We start from the raw sequence: 16,005 nt of genomic DNA on the forward strand, positions 1-16,005 counted from the left end.
AGCTAAATTATGTAATGTTTAGTCTAGCGTGTAACAGCTGCTGCAGAGTGGCAAGGCACAGACACTTTCAAGGCAATAAACTGGAATGTGTCAGTAATCTTCAATTAGAGATTTATCTACAAACTAACTGATTGTAGGAAATTCACAATCACTACTCACATAAATCGTTGGTTGATTTGATCTGTTATTAATAAATTGGCATTTGTTTTAAACGGGTGAAGAAAAAAATAAGTATCCACAGGCCTGAAGCAGAAATTGAGCATGGCATTTTAAAGCAACAACATAAAGGCATCACTTGTATCTGCAGTGGCATAAAATATGCCAGTGACAAATTCTCAGGATATATTGCCTTTCTCCACATCCTCAAATGGCTCAGTAGCAAATGCACCCCTGGTAAAAACACCACACATTGATGACATGCTATAAAACTGCACAGACTGCTTATAGAATCTTACACATGGACAACCAGGACCAGCATATTTGAAGTCAAGCCAAAAAGGACTTGTTATGCTCTGAAATAAATATGAATCTCTAAAGTTTTTTCCCATCTGTTGGCATTTTGTGTTCCATTATGAAGACACAAAATAAAAAGGTCTACAATAAGGCCTTGCAGAAAAGCTCACAAGTAAACTTAGATGTCCTAATGTCATATGAAACATGATAACTAAGGAGAGCATAAGTGACCTCCCAGACAAACTCTCCAGTGTATTTACCTGAAGAACACAGCTCCAGTTACAAAGATTTCTTTTTTTGGAAACAGATGTAAACCTCACTTTATTTAACTACTGCACCTGTAATGCTTTCAAGCACAGATCCCCCACAACAGTCTTTTCTTTCACTGTGCTATGCACTGCTACGCACAGCATCTGAAGTGCAAGGGGAAATCACTGGGTGGAGGAAGAAATGATGGAAGGAACACTATCTTGATGATGTACAGCTGACATTCTCTACTAGAGGGAAACAACACCTATGAAATCAAACTGACAAAAAAGAACTAAAAGAAAAGCCTATGGAATATCATTTATTTTACCATGAAAGAATAGAAAAAGTCCAACATGTTCATCTGATTGCATTCTGTATTTTCTTTTCTCTTCATTCTCTAACATACTCTACAACTGAACAAGATTACAAAAGCTTAAAAAGAAATCAGACAATTGAAAACCGCATCTGCTGCTATGATGCAAAAAGCTCCAGGGAGACTTCAGAGAAGGAATGAAAGAAATAAAACAGACCAAGTCGACAAACAAGGCTGCATGGTGCAAGTAGAATATTGCTGAAGCATGAAGACATCATAAAAACGAGCAGATGAAAGAGTAATAAAAATAAAATATCTCAGAAGGAATGTGAGAAAGCTGAGACTGGTAAAATACAAAGGAGAAATGTGACTTCAGCCCTAAACAAAAGTAACACAAAGACAGGCATTCAAGAGTTATCAGGAGAGTGCTAAGAAACACACAGGATGTGCAGTTCTTATTAATGGTGATTTTGCTGAGGGAAAGTGTTGGAAGAAAATGTTACCATGATAGAGGAACTGTTACTGGCTCTTAAAAGTTTTTTTTTCTTTCGTGTCTAGTTTGCTTTTCATCATGCATGGTTCAGCTTTTCTAGTCTGCAAACATTTCTGATGTGCTCTTTGCTATCCGCTACACTAGGAAATGCTAAAGATGGTTTAAGTCACCAAGTACATCAAATGTATACATACATAAAACTTTTTTTTTGCAGAACAATGGGCATTTTTCCTATGGTTTCATGGTTTAAACAGTTTTATTTCATCTCCAACACTACGAACGGTGATTAACACCTAAATAATATAAAAAATTCAGATGTATATATTCCTGTACAGAAACAATCAAAACCGAATATTTTAAAACCAGTCAGACCTTGGTTATACATGTTCAAGTTACCGGGGCGAAAGACTGTGATAACAAGTAGTTAACACAACTGGAATAAATAACAGATATATAGCTGTGGAATTGTAACTATCCCTCCCGCAATTTGCCATTACATTGTTTACTCTAGCCTTGAAAACATTTAATTCCATGATTATTTTTATTCAGCATAGCAACAGTCATGTTTGTGCCTAAGGCAGACAGTTAACTCTCTCTCCATTTCTCCCACAAGAAGAACTAAAGCCCAGGTGCTGCAGCTGTTGCTGCCCAGTGGACCCTAGCGTAAAACAAGGCAGGCAAATGTTATTTATATTACAGTGGCGCAGGAGAATGCTGGCTTAGGTATAACACATAAAGGCACGCTTACACAAAGCAGCCATGACAAGAGGCATCAGAACAATAAGCAGGTGGAGGGAGGACAAGCATCCTGTCTGTTCAGCGAAGAGGTGAGCAGTCATGGTGTGCTGTCATGCAGTGCTGCTAACCTGTAGAGGACTATGAGTGAAGAGGTTTTACGCTGAAGGCACAGCACTATGGAATGGAACTTTTATTCCATCATTTCCCCCCAACTGTGCTTGTCTCTGCAGACAACATAAAGACTTTCATTTCAACAAATGACAGCAGTAAAAATCTGTGCTACTGCTTTTAACCAAAACTGTTTGCTTTCAGAAGCTCATCGGGCAAGTCTCAACAGGTACAATTTTTTACAAAAAATAATAACATGGTTTATTTACTCACCTCTCTGACAGTCACAATTCTCTTCTTTCACCGCATGCTCAGCTACAATGTGGCACACACTGGATTCATGTTATGTTGTCATGGTACTGCCTGAACAAGCCACTCACAAATGCTTGCACCAGATAAAGCAAAGTGCAGCTATCTTTTTCTTGCACAAATGCAAAGGAAATGTCAAACACATGCTTAATTCTGTAAATTTTCATAACAAAACTCGCCTATGGAGGGAATTAGAAAAAATACCATTCATCTAGTTTTCTTCAGTGAGATTGTTGCATGCCAATGTATCACTCCAATAAATGTTCCTCATTTTTGTAGCATGACAGCATCATTTCAATATGCAATTCTCTCTTCTAAATTTTAATGTGACCCCAATATGCTCAATCTGCCAGAAACCCAATTCAATCTTTTTTCCATTTTAAAAAAAATAGACATCAGCTGCACTCATTTTCATTGCAGTCAAGGCATCACAGCAACTGTCTTCAAGCAGGCATTTCATCACAGAGTTAACCACTGAGAAACTCCTTGGCTGCTCACATATGGCCCAAGCCAACAATATTCTCACTCAATGGTTCTATATTCAAATCCAGGCTGCCAATTAACCTTTACTGTGAGATTGTTCAGTTTCTATTTCACTTGTGAGCAAACAGCATAGCCCATCCATCATCAAGCTTTCCACAGAAATGCTGTACAAGTGGAATGACACCTGAGCAACACTGACACATAAAAATACCCAACATGACCTAGTCCTGTTGGCATGGTATCATAATGGCCATGGCAGGTCATTAAAGTCCACAGGTCCACCTAGTCCAGCATCGGCCTCCAACAAACTCATAAGGAAGGCCAGTGCTGCCTCGTCATTGCTATCATTCCCTGGATTCTGAAGGCTATCCATTGTCTGCTCTTGCATCACGTGCTCCAACAGTGATGTCCCCTCATTTGAATCTGCTTTTAGAGGAAATACATATATATATAAGCATGCTAACATTTTTAACATACTTTCTACATTAATTCTTGATTTATACTTGTAAATCAACAAAAATCAATTCAAGTAACCTTCATATTTGCAAAAAAGTATCCAATGGAAACCTTTTACCCATCATCAAAAACAGAAGAGCCTGCCCAGTTCACTCAAACAACACACAAATTTAAATTTTCTTCTCTGTCCTCACTGTTCCTTTGTTCCTTTAGGCTTACCATTCTATGTCAGAATATAGCCACCAGTAAATGTCAAAAGAACACTATGACTCTGGCCCTCACCTTGAGAGGACAACCTTACGTTGATACCATTGTGGGAGGTGGCCACTTGCCGTGAAGAATCCCTGCGATTAGCACTGGAGCTTCCAGACCCTGATGCTGTCGGGTTTGAGAATGAAGATGATGTGGCTGTTGCTGTTGCTTTGGATGTGCCTTGCCGGGGCTAAGCAAACATGGACAAACACAACCATAACTTCTTCCTTTGTAACATGCTGAAACTGCTAGTCACACCTATTTTAAACAATCAACTAAAAATGCATAATGACACTTCTCTCTAAAAATTAAAAAAAAAAAATCAACAAATCTTTCATACAAATCTCATAGTCAAATTATTAAAAAAAACCATAGGAAAAGTACAAAGACCCATAAAGTATAGTTTGTGAAGGATATAGACAATGCTATGTTACCTGAATAGAGGAAGGTATAATGTCACTGCTATCGGCTGAGCCTAGCGGTGTTTTACTGAAAAGAAAATCAAAATAATTGAATCTGCCAGGCCTAAGGAGTATAACATATATTGATTCTAAAAAATACCAAAAATCTTTTCACTCTCTTGAAGGACCTGCTTATTCAAATTCAATCCTGACATCAGCACTAAATGTCCTATGTGGAGAATTTACCCCACTTTTGAAAACAGTAGTACCTTCCTTTGAGTGACTGACAATTCTTGTGTAAAACAAACTAAAAAAGTTATCAAGATAAGCCAGGGTTACTGATCAAAAACAAGAGGTATTTCCAACTGAAATTAGCATTTCAATACACTATGACCAAATTAATGATTTCAACCATTTATCATTATATTGCTTGCTGTATTTACTACCAACGATGGCTACTCACTTAAGCTGCTCCATGCACTCCTCAGCTATGTGCTTGCCAATCCGACCCGCACCTGGCCGTGTTCCTCCTAGCAGGCCTGGAATGAAGACACTCTTGGAACCTTGTGAACTCTCTCCTATCAGACACAACAGGTTTCATTTCTAAAGTGGTCAAAACTTCAAAAAATTGTAGGAAGAAATTACAATGACAAAGATAGGGAAGAGGATAATAAAGAACCTATATATAAGTACATTTCCAAGCAAGTCTTTTGAACATTTAATTTATACCAAACATTTTTATGTAAGACATGTAATAGCTTACAGGGACTGTGGTATTTCTTTAGACTGTGAATTATTAGAATGAGATCAAGCACACTGCAAAAACATATGTGAACAGGCATTGATGTGTGGACAATGGTAGGGGCTTATCAGCAAGATGGAGCAGTTCACCTTTGAGGCTGTTTTCTCTCTGGCTCCATTTGAAGCATCCACTTGACTTAATAGGATATAGCTAGTGTACGTTAGCACCAAAACAAAAATCAATAATCAATCAATGCTTGAAATGGCTCTGCAATTAATATTTTTCTTAATGTAAGTAAAAGAGATAAGGAAGAAAATGTCATGTCTGTCTTACCCATTATGTCAATTGGTGCATAGTCTTCCTCATCAGCTATCGTTACTGATGCCTCCAGTTGCCCTGAGCTAGTGACCTCTTGAACCCTGCAGCAATGAGTTGGTTTCAGTGATGCAGACTTAAAAGCAGAAGCCTGTTTATCACAATGCTCCATTAAAAGTATCTGGTGAGGAACAGTGATAGCAACACTGACACTCAAACTGTAAATCCATTGAGTGGACTGAGAGAAAGTGAACAACTAACATGTTTTTTTTTGACTGATGGACTCCTTTCCATGTTCCCTTACCCATGAAATACCTGAAAGCAAGTATCTGATAGAAATCCATGTAGTCTTTGATCAAAATCATATACATAAAAAAATTCAATATTCTGAGCTGTTGTCTTTTGAGATAAAAAAAATATATGTTTATTCTGAGTTTTGTGTTGCACCTACTGCAATGCTCACACAGCTGAACATCAGTGTCTGAAACACTAGTAATTCCTGCCATAGTAATACCCTATACCCTGCTGCTGGAGCAACTATATGTCCTGATATAAGATGTGAGATTACAAAAATTAGATTTGATAAATCAAATTCTGATTAAGCATGGTATGTGAGAATATCTGAAAACATTAAAAAGGTAGCATCTGTGCTGACATCCTGAACCTATGCCAGAATAAGGAATAAAAATACAATTCAATAAAAATAATTAAAATATATGGTTCCTGTTGTTGAAATATTTGTTATTGGAATGATTTTCTGAAGAAAAGTACAATGTAATATCAAAGTTTAATTATACTCTCAGAATTCAAGGTCCATTCCTTCTGCACATAACTAGACACAAGCATGTAATCAAAACTACTCTAAATTGTAAAACATTACATAAAAAAATTGTAATGCTCTTTCTTTAAAAGCAACAGCAGCAACAGGCCGTTACAGACTGTTAAGTCAAAAATGCTTTGAGATGATCTAACCAAGTGGCAGAAGGAATGCTAGCATGCACTCACAAAATCAAAACCAGTCAGTCATGCTAAATAATCAGCAAAAACTCACTGCACAACTGAGTTGGTGGAGACAATATATTCAACTTCTTTTGTCCAAGGATTCCGGAAACCAAAGCACTTAGACTTGAGGTGTAAAAACTTGCCATCTTTCACTTTAAATCTGTATACTTCAGTTTCCACTTTTTCTTTTGAAGACAGCACTAGAAAAAGTACAGAAAAGGGAAAAATAAATATGCTATATCCAGGGCTTCTGCTAAGGCTAAATTCTTAGGGGTCCTAGGGACCCCTTCTTCAGATTTTTAAGGGGTCCCTGTTCTTCGCCAAACTTTGGAGGGGACCCCATTGACGAAAATTGAAGGGGTCCTCCGAACTTTTAATGCGTACTGTACGCAATTTTTTGCGTAAGCAGAAGCCCTGTATATCCAACACAGGCTTAGTCTTCTAAGGAAAATTTGTTTTTGGCAAATAATCGAGTCATCTTAATACTTTGGGATCCTGTTTCAATTTAATTCTTTTTCTTTTTCCTTTTTTATTATACTTCTGGGAAAAAGCAGAAACATTATTCTTGAAAATACCTTCCATACTTAGAAGAGTATTATTTTTTAAACATTGTTCTTCCATTACTTTTATTTACTTCATCCTGGTGTGAGCTGAACATGACATCTAATAACTCCATTGGTACATTAGGTACAAAAAGATATGTTGCAGTTGGAAAAACATTTATCAGACCTTTTCCTGCTCTACAAATTAGTGCAGTAATTTTGAACTGCCACCAAGAATATGACTGAAGGAATAGACACAAAAAATAATTCATGGAGCAACTCTTATCACAAATAAGCATCATAAGGAAAAAAATTGTTGACTCTGTTATACATAAACGACTAAAAAAAAATAAAAACCCAACCCTTTATGGTAAAGGTCAGCAAGAACTATAAGGTCAAAATACAATCACTTGTATGCTTACCTTTTCGGTGTACATTACCCATAGCTGGAATATCATCTTGGTGATAATACTCATAGACAGATGTACCCAAGAGTTCTTGAGGTAGGTATCCCAGGATCACAGTAGCTCTGCAATGACCACACAAACAAACAAATACGCATCATGTAACCTTACCCATACACATACACACACAAACATTTGCACATATGTATTTACAGATTCACACAAATATTGACCCATAAATTCATTCACATGCAAATTTATCCACACATAGTACATACCTACACATACACTGTAAAATTCCCACATTAAAAAGGTTCAAACTCTCTCCATTCTAAAGAATTGGGCTATCATCTAAGTCTTCTATAACAGCTTAGCAAAGTCTTTAAGGTTGGCTATGGGGTTACGGTTAGTTATGGTGTTACTCAGATGGAACTAAGAATGCACCACTTGACATGCAAGACCTTTCCCCATCTTGTAACATCTAAGGTACAAAACAATCAGTGTACTACATAGAACAGAGGAAAACAATAGCCTGAATGATCTCAGCCTGTGCATCTGGTAATAGGGTTGATAACTACAGACTTGACATGAATGCAAGCTCTAAGATAATCTTCTCCAAAGGTCTCCACTTCCATCAATTACTATGAAGAAAAAGGTTTCTTCAAGCCCCTCCAAAATAACTGGGCAAATTAAGCTGTTTCAAGACTTTCAACATAACCTAGCTCAAGCCATGCAGCTTATCAACATGACACTGTACTATCACGTTTTTCACAAGAACCTGAGGTCAGCTATGTGAACAACAAATGCCTACCGTTCATCAATATAAGAGAATTTGCCATCTATACTATGCCGTGACATGTATTCCATTGGTCGCACTTTGATATGTCCACTTTCTTCAGCAGGAAAAGGGTTAACACCATTCTGTACACGGCCAACGGCCACAAGGCAGCTGAGGCTGCAACTGTCACTGTCAGTTTCACTGTCGTCTTCCAGTCCTATCTTTGCTGTTGACCATGACTTTAAATAGCCTGTACAATGAATCACCATGAAGTTCTTGGATTCTGCAACATCAAACAACATAATGGTTGTAGGTAGTAATTCAGTTACCTTGGAAAAACATGAGATTACATGTACACACATACTCACACACTTCTTTATTTACCATGGTAGTAGGACAATGGGTTTTTTAAAACCTCACCCTAGAGATAGAGAAGGAGAGAGAGAGGTGTGTGCTCTGCATTCAGTTACCTCCACTTGAAAATATATTATCTGAGCAGCATTAGTATCATAATTACCTAAGCATTCATCTACCTAAGCAAAATCTGAAAAAGAATTTCTAAGTGTTGGGAATAGTAATTTTTTTTACAGGCTTTACTGTGGCAAATAACTTAAAAGGTTACACTGTACTGTAGGAAAGGTGAGATAATTAAAGGGGGGTAAGGAGATGATTACAAACAGCCAACAAAACTGAGCTGTCAAAATCTTAAAAAGAAAAAAAACAAACACAAAAGAAAGCAAATGAAAGATGAATGGAAGGAGGAAAAAAGGAACATAAATGAAAAAGACAGATTGAAAAATAAAAGAGGGAGGAACAACAAAAAGGCAGAAGGAGCAACATGAGAAAGAAGGAAAAAAATGGACTAAAAGATGAATAAGGCAGAAAAATAAGTTGATGACAAAGTGAAAGGGAAAAATTAATGTGAAGAAGCTTAATAACCTGAGCGCCGCTTTCGATGATAATGTGTTTCCACTGGCTCCTTCTTGACCTTGACTGGCTGAGCGTTCATGTCAGGTGGAACCTTACTACTGCACTTCATCCTACAGAAGAATGATCTCCGTGCCCCTGAGCAAAGTTGTGTCTGTTTCTGAGGCAGCTCAGTCTTGACTGGCATCATGGCTAAACAGATGAGGCAGACATTGCAAATACTAATAACCTGGCAAAGTTCTCAGTGCATGAGAGCATAGCAGAGGAATTTCTTTAATGGAAACAGAAGCTGCTGTTTCAGATGATGAAGATAAAATCCCCTGAGCATATAAAGTTTAAGATTCCTTATTAAACTTTGCGTCTTCTGAATTCTTTCTGGCTTTTCTTTTTATTGCTCTTAGATTTTATAAGTATGCTAGCATTATCAAGTTCCAAGCAATTTGATAAAAATATACATATACACACACATATGTGCACTCTTGCTTGGGTGCACACACACACACATGTATACCTGTAGACAAATTGTACATACACACAGGCCTGACGAGAGGGGGGGACAAGGGGGTCTGGTGTACCCGGGCCCGCGGCTGTCAAGGGGGCCCGGCCTTGGTCAGTGGATTTTTTTTTTTCTTCTCCTTTTCTTTTTGTTTTAAAGAAAGGTCTAAGGACAGAACACCCAAGCATTACACATGCAGAAGTTGAGTTTCAAGTCTGTAGAATACAATTTGGGGTACTGGGGCCTGTCGTGAGAAGTGTAGTCAGCGGAATTTACAAGTACAAGGGGCCCGGAGAGGTCGTCTGTCCCGGGGCCCGGGCTGGCTCTCGGCGGCCCTGCATACACAAGCATGCATGCATGTATGTCAGCACACACACACACAAAGATACCCAAATGCACACAAATATTTCAGAAGAAACGCATGCCTACTTTTGGCATCAATGAGGCGTTCCCTTGGTGTCAAGTCTGAAGATGACAGCTGTTCCTTCACTTTGGAGATATCTCTGGGATGCAGAATGTCAAATAAACTCTGCCCAATTAAATCTGACTGTAAAAAATAAAGATCCAACTGTCATCTTTGGTACACAACTTTAAAACTAAATAGTATATACTTTGGAGATATCAATTTAAAATAATGCACATGTGCTTCTTTTGTTGTTTCAGGATGTTAAGGCAAACTAAAAAGACACAGAATAGTTTTTGTTAATGTGTTAGGTCAGGGATGCCCAACCTACGGCCCGCGGGCAATATCCCGCGACGCGATGTCATCCGGCCCGCGAAACTTCTGCCCACAGTGCAGGAAATCGGCATGTTAGTAATTTAAAAAAACCTAAAAAAAAAAAAAAAAAAAAAAAAAAACCGAAAAAAGGGAAGAAGAAGTATTTATCCCTCTCAATCTTTTTATTTTTCGATGGACGAAAATTTCGATTCAGTGCTCCGACTTGGTGTCTCTGCAAAGACTGCAACGCAGCCAGACATTCAGAAGTTGGTTGGATGGAAAACGAAGTGGCCCGTGACACGCATGTCAGAAATGTATGTATGGCCCGCAGGCCGAAAAAGGTTGGGCATCACTGTGTTAGGTGATTAATGGCTTTTTAGATGTTTTTGCATTGCCTTTGCATTCTATGAGTTTAAAGAAGTAGGTTTTCATCTTGTTTCTTATTATTGTTGTCTACTTCGTTTTCTGTATTCGGATTCTTGGCCATTCTTTTTCAGAGAATCTTTTATGATGCTGGCTATTTGAAGTTTTTAGCTGAGTCATGCAGGCTTACTGAAGTATGTATCACAAAGATGCGGGTTTCTTGTATATAGTCCAAAACTGGTTGCGCCAGTAAGCAAAGGCTTCCTCGGGGTCTCTTTTATTTTATGCTACATTGAGAGGACAGTCATAGAGATCGGCAAGAAAATCATAGTTTCTAAAGAAACAGCAAGTAATAGTTTGTGTGACTCTTGAGATTTTAGTGCCTTCGTTGAGTCATGTTTATCACTCAGAGAGATGGTCGCTGTAGGTGTAAAGTGGTACACATACTTCAATGTTGTTTTGGTTGCTGACGTAGATGTGCTCGATTACAGTTTGGAATGTAGTTTCGGTCTTGCAGCTTCTCCAAATCAAAGCCAATGCAGGGAAGGGGGAGGGGTGTATGATAGTCGCTTCGCTTTCAGCTTCAGGTTCGTTAGAACAAGGGTATGATCGCTACCTATGTCAGCGCCTGGGTACGTCCTCATCTTGTCCTTGTTGATGTTGGATTTGAAGCGTCTCGGCAACAGTGATAATGTCGATTGGGTTATAGACCAATCATTTGGTGAATGCTGCGTGGTCGTTCTTGATTTCCTGTGGAGGTGTAAGGTGTTTGCTAAGGTGAGTCTCTGCGCAAACTCTAGGAGTCCGACGCCCCTGTTGGTTTTGCCATAGACAAATTTGCCCACCATTCCTGCCCTTTGTTGGTAGGCGCATGAGTCTACCTTGGCATTCCAGTCACAGAGTACAATGAGGATGTCCTTTTACCGGAACTGGACAATTTTTCCTTGGCGAGGATTGCAATGCGAAAAATGGTAGTTTGTGTCGGCCGCTCCCTGCTCCAGATGATGCAAAAAAAAAAGTTGCAGAAGTAATTATGGTCACAGCTGAAGGAAAGTTCGCTGATGTGAACCTGCTGGTGGAATGTGACGTAGATACCCTCGCTCGAAACATCAATGAGGTGCTAATTCAACAGCCTGTTCTAGGGAATAAGAAACAGACATGTTTCATGAATGACGTCCAAGATCTTTGAGACAAGAGGAGGGCCTTGAAGAGAGAAAAGGGAAGAAAATCCGAGCAGTTTCAAATACAAATAAGTGAACTATGCCATCAAGAAGGGATGAAGTTATCTAGGGAGAAATGGATCAAGAATCAATGCCGGGACATAGAGGATGGAATAGCATGAGGTGACAGCAAAGAAGGCTTCCAATTACTAAAGACCTTCACTAAGACAGATCAGCACAAGACCTCAGTCATCGAGGACAGCAATGGCCACCTTCTCACAGAAAGCAATGTTGCACTCAACCGATGGACTGAGTAATGCAAAGATCTGTACAACTTCCATCTGAAGACTGAGGCCAACATCTTTCAAATCAACCGGCTAGAAACAGTGAACCTGCAGAACTACCAATCCTACGGGAAGAGGTCGGAAGACATGTACGAATTCTGAAACGAGGGGCTATGGCATGTGATGCGAAAATTCAACATCGAAGAAAGACTGCTTTAAGTCACGGAAGTGTTATAGCTCAATGGGTACAGTAATGCAGGATAACCAAACAGGAGCTCACTTTCTACCACAGTAGCCCTACGTCAAGGATGTTCCCTATCACCGGTGCTGTTTAATATCTTCTAGGAGTACGTTATGCCCGAAACCCTCCAAGACTCTCATACTTCCATCTCAATTGGTGGAAGGCCGATCTGCAACCTATGCTTTATAGGTTATATATTTCTGTTACCAGGCACTAATAAAGAACTGCAAGACCTTACAAAACAGTTCAAATGCATATGGAATGGAGACCAGCACTGAAAAAGACAAAGTAGTGATCAGCGGCAAAGCAGATATCTGTATGCACGGGGTACAGCTCGAAAAGGTAAACAGCTTTAAGTACTTGGGAGCCACCCTCTCCAAGAACGGCAGCAGTGATCCGCATCAGGATCACAACAGCAACAGCGGCGATGGGTAAGCTAGATGGGTTCTGAAATACCCATAAGATCAGGTTCACTACAAAGTACAATCTGTACAAATCCCCGGTAGTGCCGAGCCTTCTCTACGAATGTTACATGTGGGTTCTGCTCGCCGAAATGGAAAGGAGCCGCATGTTTAGCTTTTGATTAACCAGACTGATTCCACATTATATTTTTTAAGGTGATTTAGGCGTTTAGTGTTGTGCGATGTGCTGATATGACTAATCAAGTTTCAAGCTTGCGTCGTGTCTGCCGTCGTTCTAATGTATAGCTGAGGATTGGGGGAGCGGGGGAGCGACAGATGGAAGTGGAGAGGGAGTGGTCACTTAACTCCTACTGCGATTCTTTGCTTCAAGCGATCCCTGTCACTTAATGTACGATGCTTTTGTTTTGGTAACTGCCACTTATCACTTTCTTACTCGCTAGCTTGAAATACACCTGGTTCCTTGATGTTCTTTACCCGCTTTATCTCCCTGCACCAATCATCATTGAAAAGTCTAGCAGCCGCTAATGTCAAACGCGTCTCTTGGTCTTCACGTCATGTCCTCAATCAGTCTTTCTTTAAAAAGTGACATCATCAGTAACGAATGTCACTTATTTTCCCACTAAATGTCATCTCAGGCAGCTAGTGAACTTACTCCTTTTCTTCTTCGTATGTTTCTTTTTTGCTTCTGCAAATGAAAGTGACATCTATAGCGCACACAACTTGTTCTTCCGAAGATGCTGCAAACGCTCACTGAACTATAGATGCGATTTGCGACCGTGTCTGGAGGCGACGGATGGACAGAGAGACACATCGGTGAATTTCATCATAACGTAATACAACAAATTTCAACATGATGTGGGAGGCAAATGATGGGGGAGCGGAGGGATGCCAACACTTTCTAGCCTATCGCTCAGCTTCGCCTCTCAGAAAAGCGTCCCCTACTCTCCCTAAAAGAAATCGCATCAAATAGAAATTAAAAACCACTGAGACAAGTGCAACCTAAAAACTCACACATGCATATGCATGCACAAACAGAAACATACATGCACCCCCCCACACACACACATTTATAAGCAGTTGTAGACAGGGTCTAAATTTTTTTCGCAAAGATTTCGATGACGGAGTCCGGGGAGGTCATGACACAGACTGACCTGGGCGATATAGAAGGTAATCTTGAGACCTAGAGCTTCATTTAAGTGAAGCTATGTAGCCTAAGAGTCAAACACGCTGCCAGTACTATGTCATGATCACTTCAAAATATATTGGCTGAGAAGGGATTGACAGAGGCATACAGATTAAACAAGCCAACTACATTTGCTGTTAATAAAGACGGCTTGTTTTTGTGACCAACAAACTTTCAGAAAAGCTTCCAGCACTTTGTCTATACCAGAACATGTACGAGAACAGTTTTCAAAGTTCATGTGAACGTTATGTCTGTATTCAAATAGGCACTTTAGGTGTAAGACTGTTTTTGTCTTTTGCTATGACGCCCTACTAGCCTTATCTTTATCTTATAATCAGCAATTTTTCTTTTTTCTGAATAACTTGTTTTTCGCAACTTTTGTAATTGAGCACACTTTCCAAGTTTTAATTACCCATTGCGTCATTTGTCAAATAATAATAATAATAATCCCGAGGTGCAATGTGCGATGTCTCTGTTCGCACGCGCACACAAACACACCAGCTAATTTTGTTTTAAAACGTCGACAATAGCTTAAGGAAAAGCTCTTGGCATGACAACTGCGATCATCCCATACTTCGCATCAGTGGGATGTGTCGACAAGATACCAGCGCGCCGGCGTCGTGCAATAGCCAAAAGTAAACACCATCCCTTCCCTCTCCATCCTCCACCCTCCGACACAACCACAGCGCCCTATCGATACGGAAGGACCAGCCCTAAGCCAAAACAGCGATCGGCGCTTCCTCTTGAAGCATTTATCTTCCTGTTTGCGGAGACGGCCCTCGCCCACAAAAGGGGCCAGCGCTTAGACGTGGGCAGGTCCGAAATGCTGTTTGGACCATGCAAGCAGTACTGGAACGCCGCGTGGCCCCTGGCCGGCGAAGGCCAAGCCCTGGTCAAACGAGTCGACTGTTTTTCACACCAAACGTAGAAAATATGAGAAACCGGTAGTAAAATTTTACTTGTTTGTCGCTGGGTTTGCGGATAACACTCCTGTCAGGATGTCACGGCAGAAGGAGTTACTTCAAAATAAATTCTGGCCCCCTCGACTTTCCGTTGATCTGGTAGCGGTTTAACATTCTCACTCTGGCTGCGGGAGTGCCGCCAACCTTAGTAGCAAAAAGCATGTCTGCGAACCTGGAGATGTGTTCGTCTGCGCGCTGATAGAAACATTTGAAAAACAAGCTTCTGGTTTCGCAAAGAAGCTCCTACCGCAGTACAGTGATAAGCAATAAGGCATGCGAGAAACACGTAAAGAAGTAAAGAAAAACAAAATGAAGAAGCCTTATGAGGAGGGAGGCGAAAAGGAGATCAAATGGAAAGCAAAATGTCCTACTGGGCTCAAAGGGTCGCCATAACAGGATACCAAAACAGTCTGTTCTGTAGATAATCTGAGGCCTAGTGCACTACCTAAGTGAGATGAGTTTAAGGTCACAGAATGATGGACGTACATTGCTAGTGTTGGCCCCTTGGCAGTGCTAGTGCCACCTGTGTAGGAGAGGAAAGACAAAATTGACCGTTTGATGTTTGAAAACTGGGTTGGCTAGCATGGAAATAATAACAAAATGCTACGAACGCACTAACTTTTTTCCACAAAAAAGCTTAAGAAATCTTGATATTTTAATGCAGGACCTCGGTGACGTGTGAAAATGGTACTGAAATTCACCGATTTCTGTATCCCATCTACCAAAAAAGGGCTACTTACACTCAAGGCGAGCCAACGACGAGGACTCTCCTAGGACTCGAATCAAGCCAACTCTGAATACTGTCCGACCACTCAAACTATGTCCAGCAAGTAAATTCGTGCTTCATCTGTTGACTGTCCAAATCAAGTCACTCAAATTCCTGCCCAACCACTCACCTGTGAGTACTGCAACGTGTCCTTGACAGACTCCGAGACGTAGAGTATTCTGCCCCTGTCACATCCCACAACAAAAAGGAAGCCTTCAGCGACCTGGAGAAACAAACAAACAAAAAACACGACTACGGAATATTTCTTAATTTCTTTGCTGTTCCCCCAAACAAAACCTTTTCAAACTTTAGTACTTCGAAAGTGCAGACGTAGTGACTTAGATAATATGAAAGCTATTTTATATCTAAAAACATTTTATTCCATCCCCGCCACACACTCACGCAATGGCCCCTGCAGGCTCCAGTGAACACAATGACCGTCTCA

General features: G+C 40.1%; 1 protein-coding gene across 7 annotated transcripts in view; it reads right to left on the reverse strand.

Annotated features, from left to right (window-relative positions):
- Window positions 1-729: 729 nt before the first annotated feature.
- The window catches only part of LOC112559240 (protein cycle-like), a 69,972-nt gene continuing 54,696 nt past the window's right edge, over window positions 730-16,005 (reverse strand). For 5 of the 7 annotated variants that reach the window (XM_025230311.1, XM_025230313.1, XM_025230312.1 and 2 more), the window contains exons 7-18: window positions 15,691-15,783; window positions 9,891-10,008; window positions 8,978-9,157; window positions 8,072-8,321; window positions 7,279-7,385; window positions 6,364-6,514; window positions 5,331-5,416; window positions 4,719-4,833; window positions 4,289-4,343; window positions 3,885-4,044; window positions 2,628-3,572; window positions 730-2,470 (exon numbers count right to left, since the gene is read on the reverse strand). In XM_025230311.1, the coding sequence (XP_025086096.1) occupies window positions 3,388-3,572; window positions 3,885-4,044; window positions 4,289-4,343; window positions 4,719-4,833; window positions 5,331-5,416; window positions 6,364-6,514; window positions 7,279-7,385; window positions 8,072-8,321; window positions 8,978-9,157; window positions 9,891-10,008; window positions 15,691-15,783 (1,500 nt within the window). In that variant the 3' untranslated portion in view covers window positions 730-2,470; window positions 2,628-3,387. Of the gene's footprint in view, window positions 3,573-3,884; window positions 4,045-4,288; window positions 4,344-4,718; window positions 4,834-5,330; window positions 5,417-6,363; window positions 6,515-7,278; window positions 7,386-8,071; window positions 8,322-8,977; window positions 9,158-9,890; window positions 10,009-15,690; window positions 15,784-16,005 lie in introns of all 7 variants that reach the window. The other 2 variants (XM_025230310.1, XM_025230306.1) reach the window with 2 other exon arrangements.

This window comes from Pomacea canaliculata, linkage group LG3 (genome assembly GCF_003073045.1).
Source record: "Pomacea canaliculata isolate SZHN2017 linkage group LG3, ASM307304v1, whole genome shotgun sequence".
Lineage (NCBI taxonomy): Eukaryota > Metazoa > Mollusca > Gastropoda > Architaenioglossa > Ampullariidae > Pomacea > Pomacea canaliculata.